The sequence below is a fragment of the Eimeria acervulina genome, genomic scaffold (genome assembly GCF_000499425.1).
Source record: "Eimeria acervulina Houghton genomic scaffold, Eah_scaff766, whole genome shotgun sequence".
Taxonomy (NCBI): domain Eukaryota; phylum Apicomplexa; class Conoidasida; order Eucoccidiorida; family Eimeriidae; genus Eimeria; species Eimeria acervulina.
The window spans coordinates 1-10,000 of record NW_013547157.1 but is presented as its reverse complement, the minus strand read 5'-3'; the positions used below and the strand labels follow the sequence as shown (position 1 = coordinate 10,000).

The following is a 10,000-nucleotide window of genomic DNA, read 5'->3' as shown; positions in this document are numbered from 1 at the left end:
TTTATTTGTTTGTTTGTTTGTTTGTTTGTTTGTTTGTTTGTTTGTTTGTTTATTTACTCTTTGTTTGTTTGTTTGTTTGTTTGTTTGTTTGTTTGTTTGTTTATTTATTTATTTATTTATTTATTTATTTATTTATTTTATTTATTTATTTAGTTATTTATTTGTTTATTTATTTTTGTTTATTTGTTTGTTTGTTTATTTACTCTTTATTTATTTATTTGTTTGTTTATTTATTTACTTTTTATTTATTTGTTTGTTTGTTTGTTTGTTTGTTTGTTTGTTTGTTTATTTCGTTTGTTTGTTTGTTTGCTTATTGATTGATTTATTGATTTATTTATTTATTTATTTATTTTGTTGATAGGCAGATTCTGTCTTTATCTCTCTTTCTTTGTTTGTCTTTGTCTTTCTGCTGTCTCTTTTTCTTTCTTTCTCTGTCTGTCTTTCGTTTTGTCTCTCTGTCTTTGTCTGTCTCTCTTCTTTTATCTGTCTCTCTATCTGTCTCTGTCTCTTTATCTATCTCTTTATCTCTTTATCTGTCTCTTTATCTGTCTCATCTCTCTCTTTATCTGTCTCATTATCTCTCTTTATCTGTCTCTTTATCTGTCTGTCTCTCTGTCTCTTTATCTCTTTATCTGTCTCTTTATCTGTCTCATTATCTCTCTCTTTATCTGTCTCATTATCTCTCTCTTTATCTGTCTCTCTTTATCTGTCTCTCTTTCTGTCCGTCTTTGTTTTTATTTGCTGCATGCATTTTCTGTTTGTGTCTTCTTCTGTCTATCTCTTTTCTGTGTCTCCTTTTGTCTCTACCGCCGCACCTGCCACTGCTGCTGCTGTTGCTGTTGCTGCTGTTGCTGCTGCTGCTGCTGCAGGCGAGGCTCTCCGAACTGCAGCAGACTTAGGCGACAGCAACGCGCAGGTGTTATATGCTGCTGCTCACCTTGCTGCTTTAGGCCCCAATTCAGCAGCAGCAGCAGCAGCAGCAGCAGGGGGCTCCTCATCATCTCCACCGGACAACCCAGAAGCAGCAGCAGCAGCAGCAGCAGCAGCAGAAGCTGCAGCAGCAGGGGGACGAGGTGCAGTGGTAGCAGCAGCAAACGTTACAGAAGCACTTGTCTACTTCGCAAGTGCTGCTGCGGCAGGCAACCCTCAAGCTCTATATACTTCTGGCTTGCTGCTGCTGCAGGGGGCATCGCCTCTACACAAGTCGACGAAGGAGAGATGTAGCATTTCGTTTAATGTAGGTTTTTGTTTTTTACTGTCTCTTCATCTGTCTCTTTATGTCTGTCTCCTCATTTATATCTACCCCTTTACTCTGCTGTCTCTGTCTCTTCTTCTGTCTCTTCATCTGTCTCATCATGTCTGTCTCTTCCTCTTTGTCTCTGTCTCTCTTTGTTTCTGTCTCTTTATTTTTATGTCTTTATTTATTTCTGTCTCTTTATCTTTTTATTTCTGTCTCCTCCTTTCTGTCTCTCTCTCTTTCTTTTTATGTCTTTCTTCTGTCTCCTTCTGTCTCTGTCCTTCTTTTTACGTCTTTCTTTCTCTGTCTCTTTATTTTTATGTCTCTCTTTCTCTGTCTCTTTCTGTCTGTCTCTTTTTATGTCTTTATTTCTGTCTCTTTCTTTGTCTTTCTCTGTCTCTGTCTTTTAATCTCTTTCTTTCTCTCTTTCTTTCTTTCTTTCTTTCTTTCTCCTCCTGTCTGTCTCTGTCTCTTTTTTCTGTCTTTCTTTTTTATTTTTTTTACTATATTCTTTTTGATATATCTTAAGTGTCTCCTCTGCAGCTGTCTCTTCTTATGTCTCTTCTTATGTCTCTTCTTTTTTTGTCTTTGTTTGTTTCTACGTGCCAGCCTTCTTGAATCCCTTTTGTTTCTTTCTGCTGCTTCTCTAGGGTTTAGGGTTTAGGGTTTAGGGTTTTGGGGTGTCTGTGCAGGTGTTAAGAAAGGTAGCTCAGCTTCACCCGCGCATTAATTTGCTGCACGCGCTGTCTCTGCATGCATACAGAGCAGGAGACATATCTGGAGCTTTGCTGCTGCTGCTGCTGCTGTCTGAAGTTGGTGATGTTGCTGCACATGTCTCAGCTGCAGCACTCTGGGGCACAGCAGCAGCGCAGCATCAGCAGCGGCAGCAAGCAGAGCAGCAACTCATGCAGAGCCTGCTACAGGCAGACCTTGCTGTTGCTGCTGCTGCTGCTGCTGCTACTCCTGCTCCTGGGGAGCCTGCTGCTGGAGCTCCAGGCAGCACAGCAGCAGCAACAACAGCTGCTGCAGCAGACGCCGCAGGCGCTGCAGGTAGCCAGCAACCGGCAGGGCAAGAAGACATATCACAGCAGCAACAGCAGCAGCAGCAGCAGCAGCAGCAGGTGCATTTAGACGACAATGGTGCAGCTGCAGCAGCAGCAGCAGCAGCAGCAGCAGCCGAATCTGATGAGGTGCAGCAGCTGCTGCTGGCACGCTATAGGGACCCTTCTATCGGTTTATTAGAGGCAGCAAACGCAGCAGGAATGCCTGCAGCAACAGCAGCAACTGCAGCAGCAGCAGCAGCAGCAGTAGAAGAGCGCGTTGCAGCAGCAGGAGCAAACTGTTTGCTGCCGTCTCGCGTGTCTCCTGCTGCAGTAGCAGGGGCACAGCAACAGCATGCAGCAGGAGATGCTGCGGTGTATAGGCAGGTGATGTATGACAGTGAGAAGGCGTGCAGCGTAGCTGCTGCTGCTGCACCTTCTGCTGCTGCACCTGCTGCTGCTGCTGCTATTGCTGCTCGGCAGCAGCTGCAGCATTTAAGAGTCTCTGAGTTTATTCGTTGCTGGCTGTCTCCGCCTGTGGGGCTCTTCGTGTCTCCAAACAGCAGCAACGCACTCCCCTGCCAGTTTGCTGCAGTCAGAAGAGCAGCAATACAAGTAACTATAAATATAAATATAAATATAAATATAAATATAACTATAAATATAAATATAAATATAAATATATGTGTTTATATATTAGCATTAATATATAAATGTAGTGGCAATGTATATACGAAGCAGAATTATGTTGCTGCTGCATGAGGCGATCTTGCTGCTGCTGCTGCTGTTGCTGCTGCAGGGAGATGCTGCTTCAATGGTGAAGCTGGCGGAGATGTACGCAGCATCAGCAGCAGATGCTGCTGCTGCAGTTAAGGAAGCTGCTGCTGCTGAAGCAGAAGCAAAAGCAGCAGAGGCTGTTTCGAGTTCAACGGAGCAGCAGCAGCAGCAGCATCAGGGGAGCCTTGCGCTGCCGCATACAGAAGCAGCACCAGCAGCAACAGCAGCAGCAGCAGCAGCAGCAGCAGCAGGAGCTTTAAGCAGGTACTGGGCTGAGAAAGCAGCAGCAACATTTGACGGTAGAGGTTTATTCGTTTTTGCTAGACTTAAAGAAGAAGGAGTGGGGGGCCCCAAACAGAGAGAAGAAGCCATCAAGGTAGCGCTCTTGCTGCTGCTGCTGCTGCTGCTGCTGCTGCTGCTGTGGTGCTGCCGTCGTGGTGGTGGTGTTGCTGTTGCTGCTTTGCTGCTTTGGTTCTGCTTCTGTTGTGTTACTGCGGTGTTGCTGCTGCTGCATTGCTGCTGCTGCTGCTGCTGCTGCTGCTGCTGTAGATGCTGCTTTTGGAGTTATTTTCCCTCGCAGCAGCAGCATAGCATAGCAGCGCAGCACAACTCGGTTTGCTGCTGCAGTTAGTTGTGGGGTGTCTGTTTGCTGCTGCAGTTGGTTGTGGGGTGTCTGTTTGCTGCTGCATGCGCATGCATTCAGGTGTATTGGCAGCTGCTTGTGGGGCCCTCTTTTCCTCTAGGGAGTCGGGCCTTAGGGTTGTGGGGTTTCACAAGAATGTCTTTTCTTTCTTTTCTTTTCTTTTTTAAGAACATATTTAATAGAATTTGGGCAGGCAGCAGCAGCAGCAGCAGCAGCAACAGCAGCAGCAACAGCAGCAGCAGCAAACGCGACGCCCTAGACACTGACCGCAACAGAAATACACCTGCTGCTGCTGCAGATTTGCTGCTGCGTTCTGAGCTGCAAGCAGACGACGAGCTGCAGCAGCAGCAGCAGCAGCAGGATGAGGAAGAAGATGAAGCAGTGATCCACCCTATTGCTGTTGTTCTCTCTCTTTACCTTGCCGTGAGGCCCTGCTGTTGCTGCTGCTGCTGTTGCTGCTGCTGCTGCTGCTGTTGCTGTTTCTGCTGTCTGGTGAGCAGGGCTCCTTTTGTTTGCCTTTCTTCTTGCCTGCGTTTGCTGCTGCTGGCTGCAGCTTGCTCTATCTTGCTGCTGCTGCTGCTGCTGCTGCTGTGTCTGCTGCAGCGTGAGGAGCAGCAACGGTTCTGGGGCGAGCTGCTGCTAGGCTTTTTGCTGCTGGCGGTTTGGGGCTTCCTCGCTATCCGCCTGGCGCTGCGCATCCCTGAAATGCGTGCAGCTGCTGCTGAGCAGGAGGCAGCAGCAGCAGCAGCTGCTGCTGCTGCTGCAGTTGGTGGCTCGCAGCAGCAGCAACACCAGCAGCAGCAACAACAGCAACAGCCATCAGGCAGTGCTGCCTCGCATGCGCACACTGCTGCAGCAAGGGCCTCCTTTCCTGGGGCAAAGGCAGCAGCAGCAGCAACAGCAGCAGCAGCAGCAGCAACAGCCAGCCCATCCGCTACCGCACCCGGCGATGCTGCGCCCCAGAACGCAGCAGCAGCAGCAGCAAAACCTACAGCAGCTGCAACGGAGCCGTCAGCACCAGCTGCAGCAGAACCTGCAGCAGCTGCAGCAGAGCCAGCAGAAGCAACTGAAGCAGCAGAGCCTGCAGCAGCAGAAGCAGCAGAGCCCGCAGCAGCAGCAGAAGCAGCAGAGCCTGCAGCAGCAGCAGAGCCCGCAGCAGCAGCTCAAGCTGCAGAGCCCGCAGCAGCAGCTGCAGCAGCAGAGCCAGCAGAAGCAACTGAAGCAGCAGAGCCAGCAGCAGCGCCTGCAACAGAAGCTGCAGCAGAGCCTGCGTCAGCAAAAGCTGAAGCAACCGAGCCTGCAGCAGCAGCAGCAGCAGCAGAGCCTGCAGCAGCAGCAGCAGCAGAGCCTGCAGCAGCAGCAGCAGCAGCAATAGAGCCTGCAGCAGCAGCAACAGAAGAGAAAGAATTAGGTGAGGATAAGGATTTGATTGCGCCCGTCTGCAGCGCAGGGAAAAGCAGCAACTCAAAGAGCAGCAGCAACATCAGCAGCAGCAGCAGCAACAACAGCAACACTTAAGGATTTGCTGCTGCTGCTGCTGCTGTTTCTGGTGCAGCGTTGTTTTATAGAACTGTTGCTGCTTTATTTACGGCGTGAAGGAGTTAGACATTATTATGAGCTGCTGCTGCTGGTGTAGCTGCTGCTGCTAGTGTAGCTGCTGCTGCTGGTGTAGCTGCTGCTGCTAGTGTAGCTGCTGCTGCTAGTGTAGCTGCTGCTGCTAGTGTAGCTGCTGCTGCTAAGTTAGTTGCTATTGCTGTTGCTGCAGCGCATCACGTGCTGCAGCTCTGCTGCAGTTATTCAGGAGTATATCCACCTACGACACCCCACAGCCCCCTTGCTGCTGTCTTAGGCCTACAACTAACAATATGTGTTTTAAAAGGGATGCTGCAGCAGCAAAGCAATGCTGCTGCTGCTGCCGCTCGTGCTGGAGTAGCAGCAGCAAAACGTTAGTGGTGCTGCTGCCGCTCGTGCTGCAGCAGCAATACTAGCTGCAGCAGCAACACTAGCTGCAGCATCAACACTAGCTGCAGCAGCAACACTAGCTGCAGAAGCAACACTAGCTGCAGCAGCAATCCTAGCTGCAGCAGCAACACTAGCTGCCGCAGCAATCCTAGCTGCAGCAGCAGCACTTGCTGCTGCAGCAACTAAATAAAGAGACAAACGGCAGCAACGGCTCTCAGCTGCGCAGCTGCAATCTCCAGAGACGGATATAGAAGGGCAGCAGATAAGTAAGGAGACTCCTTGCAGCAAGTTGCTGCTGCTGCTGCTTCTGCTGCTACTGTGTCTCCTCAACAGGAGATGACAGATCGTCTACTGAAATATCGGTGCTCTCGCTGCTGCTGCTGCTGCTGCTGCTGCTGTCTTCATCGCCGCCATCTGGGCCCCCAGAAAGGACGGCCTCCCCCACAGCCAAGTCCTCTGCTGCTGCTGCTGCTTCTGCTGCTGCTGCTTCTACTGCTTCTGCTGCTGCTGCTTCTACAGCTGCTACTTCTGCTGCTGCTGCTTCTACAGCTGCTGCTTCTGCTGCTGCTGTATCCTGCTGCGAGGTACGCCGGCCCCTGCGAGAGAGGCGGCTTTTTGTTGAAGGTTCAGAGGCTTCTGCTGCTGCTGCTGCTTCTTCTGCTGCTGCCTCTGCTGCTTCTTCCGCTGCTACTGGCGTCTCGCCTTCTGCTGCTGCTGCTGCAATCCCCCCGAAAGCCGGATTTGCGTCATCTATTTTGTCGCTTGGCAGCAGCAACTGCTGCTGCTGCATATCCTGCTGCTGCTGCTGCTCTTCTTGCTGCATTGCCTCTCTGGTGGGCAGCGGCTGTCCTCTCCGCCTCATCGTCAGCTGCGGTGGGAACTCTGCGCTGCTGCTGCTGCTGCTGCTGTTGCTGCTGCTGCTGCTGCTGCTGTTTTGGGGGGGGATGAAACGAAACCTATAGCTGGGGTGTCTCCTCACCACCGCCAGATAGCGCCTCTGAATGAAGGCTTCCTTCTGCAGCAGCAAACATCTGTCTAGTTGCTGCAGCAGGCAGACGCACGCACACAGTCTTGCAGCAGCAAACGGTACAGCAGCAGCAGCAACAGCAGCAGCAGCAGCACCGGGTTGCAGCAGCAGCAGATCCAGCATCAAGTAACCGACCACCAAAAGCAGCAGCCTGGTTAGCAGCTATAGCAGCAGCACTCCTAGCAGCAGCAGCAGCAGCAACAGTAACAGCAAGAGCAAGAGCAACAGCAGCAGCAGCAGCAGCAGCAGCACGACCTCACCGGATGTGCTGCTAGATCCATTCCTGTAGTCCACAGAATGTGCTTCCGCCAGTCGTCTTCGAGGGCCTCCAGCCCCCCTCCTTGCTGCTGCTGCTGCTGCTGCTGCTGCACTTGCTGCTGCGGCTGCTGCTGCTGCTGCTGCTGCTGCATGGGCTGGTAGAGTTGATCAAGCACGCGGTGTCTCCACAAAGCAGCAACAAGAGTTTTAATTGAAGTACGCCGAGTGTAAATAAAAGACCGGCACAGCCAACTCGCGGGGCTGCAGCAGCAGCAGCAGCAGCACAAGCAGCAGCAGCAGCAGCAGCACAAGCAGCAGCAGCAGCAACGGCGGAATTAAATACACCCTTAATGAAGCAGCAGCAGCAGCAGCTGAAGCAGCAAGGGAGTGCGAAGCGCAGCAAAAGGGATCAGACAAACAACACAAGCTGCAACTATGAAAGCTCAGTCAAACCCTAAACCCTAAACCCTAAACCCTAAACCCTACTTGATTTCTAGCCCGTGTCTAGCTAGGGCCTCAGAGAGGATCTCTCGTCTCCGTCGTCTCTGTCTGCCTTCTTGCTGCAGGAGCAGCATGTTGCTGTGCAGCTGCTGCAGCAGCTGCTGCTGCTGTTGCTGCTCTGCTTCTGCTTGCACGCGATCTCTAGCTGCAGCATAAGAGGCGCTTAGCGGAAACCACCAAGTGCCGTAAGGTGCTGCTGCTGCTGCTGCATCTGCTGCTGCATCTGCATCTGTCTCCTCACCCGCAGCAGCAGCAGCAGCAGCAGCAGCAGGAAGAGAAGTAACAATAGGGGGGGGGCCCTGGTGTCTCCTTAGCTGCAGCAAATGCTGCCTTCTGCATCCTTCAACTAAATCTTCAAGCGTCTCTAAAGAGAAACGAAGCGGCAGCACGCTCTCTATTTGCTGCTGCAGCTCTTTGTCTTGCTGCAGCAGCAAACCTACATCGAGTTCACGCAACCAACCAACAGGTGCTGCTCCTGCTGCTCCTCCTCCGCCGCCAGATGCAAACCAATGCTGCTGCTGCTGCTGCTGCTGCAGTTGCTGCCGCTGCTGCTGCCCTCCTAACAGACGGTGAGGCATCACCTGCGATCGCGGGTACCCCTCTGCTGCTGCTGCTGCTGCTGCTGCTGCTGAACGCCGCCGCTGCCAGCGCGGGGGCCCCCAATAAGATCCTGCCTCCGGTGCTGCACCATTAAACTGCTGCTGCTGCTGCTGCTGCTGCTGCTGCTGCGGGTATGGCTGCCTAGCAGATGCCCGTACACCCCAAGGCCGTCTGGGCCTCCAGGACTGCCGCCAGTTGTTGTTGCTGTTGCTGCTGCTGCCCCAGTCATTCCAGCCTGTTTGCTGTTGCTGCTGCTGCGGTCTCTGCTGCTGTGGCTGCTGCTGCTGCTGCTGTTGCTGCTGTCTCCATGATGAGTCTTCCTGCTGAGACTCGGGTCCTAGCGAAGCCTCCCCCTCAAAGCTCTCTCCTGCTGCTGCTGCTGTTGCTGCTGCTGTTGCTGTTGCTGCTGCTGACCTTTCAGCAGCAATCGGCAGCACGTATCCTAGGAAAGAAGATTTAGGGGGCCCCAAGCAGCTGGGTGCTGCTGCAGCCGTGCTGCAGCGGGAAGCAAATGCTGCAGCACCGGTGCCTTGTTGCAGCAGCAGCGGCAGCAACAGCTGCAGCAGCAGCAGCAGTTGCTGCTGCAGCAAGGCACGAGGCTTCCTGCGCCACTCTGCTGCTGCGTTCATTGCCCTAGCTGAAAACCTTCCTCCCTACCCCACTTGGATCTGCTAGTCTGCTGCAGCAGCAGCAGCAGCAACAGCAGCAGCAATAGCAGCAGCAGCAGCAGCAGGAGCAACAGCAGCAGCAGCAAACCAGGTGTTTATACACCCCAAACAAATCGACTCGTTCTCTAGCAGCAGCAAGACACGAGGGTTGCTGGTCGCTGCAGCAGCAGCAGCAGCAGCAACAGCAGCAGCAGCAAAGACAACACTGAAGAACCTCCCGTATACGCCTGTCTGTGTGCTTTCAGTAAAGAACTAACAGAGGCCCTGCTGCTGCTGCTGCTGCTGCTGCTGCTGCTGCTGGCCTTGAAGACACCAGGCCTTGCCGGCTGCTGCTGTCGTTGCTGCTGTTATATATTTCTGCTTTGTTGTTTTTATATTTTAAATTCATAATAATAAATAAATAACTATAAAATCATACTTGTCGTGGCTGTTGCTGCTGCTGCTGCTGCTGTTCCTGCTGCTGCTGCTGCTGCTGTTGCTGCTGTCGGCTGCTGGGCAGCTGTTATTATCTCCGTGATATTTATATCTTTTTTATATATTTAAATTATTTTATTTGCATTTATTAATTTTTTATTTTAATATTTATTATTTTGTTTCTTTAAGTCGCGCCCCACCCTGATCATCTATTAGGGTTTAGGGTTTAGGGTTTTAGAGGTAGGTTTTAGGGTTTGTCGTTTGGGTTTAAGGCTGCTAGGAATTAGGGTTTAGTGTTAGGGTTTAGGGTTTAGAGCTAGGGTTTAGGGTTTTGTGTTAGGGTTCAAGGGCTTGTTGTTAGGGTTTAGGGTTTGTTGTTAGGGTTTAGGGTTTGTTGTTAGGGCTTAGGGTTTGTTGTTAGGGTTTAGGGTTTGTAGATCTGATGTGTAAGGAGTCCCTATATTTATTTCTACTCTGATTAGGGTTTAGGGTTTAGGGTTTAGGAGGCATTTGTTTCTTCTTGAGGGTCTAAAGGATAGTATTAGGGTTTAGGGTTTATAAGCAGAGTCAAGCTTTCTGCAGCTACAAAAGCTCTAAACCCTAAACCCTAAACCCTAAACCCTAATTATGCGTTTATTTAAGGGTTTAGGGTTTAGGGTTTACAAACAGACAAACAGACAAGCAAAATAAATAAACGAACAAATAAATAAATAAATAAATATAAATAAACAAATAAAAATAAATAAACAAATAAACAAATAAACAAATAAAAAGCAGCAGTCTGCCTACGCATGCATTTTTATTTATATAATATTATATATATCATATTATATATATTATAATATATATATAATATATACTATAAATATTATA

General features: G+C 50.4%; 2 protein-coding genes across 2 annotated transcripts in view; one reads left to right on the top strand and one right to left on the bottom strand.

Annotated features, from left to right (window-relative positions):
- The window catches only part of EAH_00048490 (hypothetical protein, conserved), a gene marked incomplete at both ends in the record, with an annotated part of 10,787 nt that extends 5,572 nt beyond the window's left edge, over positions 1-5,215 (top strand). Inside the window, 5 exons of the mRNA XM_013391404.1 lie at positions 870-1,237; positions 1,930-2,892; positions 3,077-3,430; positions 3,758-4,120; positions 4,301-5,215. Of these exons, the coding sequence (XP_013246858.1) occupies positions 870-1,237; positions 1,930-2,892; positions 3,077-3,430; positions 3,758-4,120; positions 4,301-5,215 (2,963 nt within the window). The remainder of the gene's footprint in view (positions 1-869; positions 1,238-1,929; positions 2,893-3,076; positions 3,431-3,757; positions 4,121-4,300) is intronic.
- Positions 5,216-5,972: 757 nt separating this feature from the next.
- On the bottom strand, positions 5,973-8,674 carry EAH_00048480 (hypothetical protein, conserved; the record flags this gene model as incomplete). Its single annotated transcript, XM_013391403.1, has 3 exons — positions 5,973-6,701; positions 6,947-7,205; positions 7,431-8,674. 3 exons carry the CDS (start codon positions 8,672-8,674, stop codon positions 5,973-5,975), a joined length of 2,232 nt encoding a protein of 743 aa, XP_013246857.1.
- Positions 8,675-10,000: the final 1,326 nt, after the last annotated feature.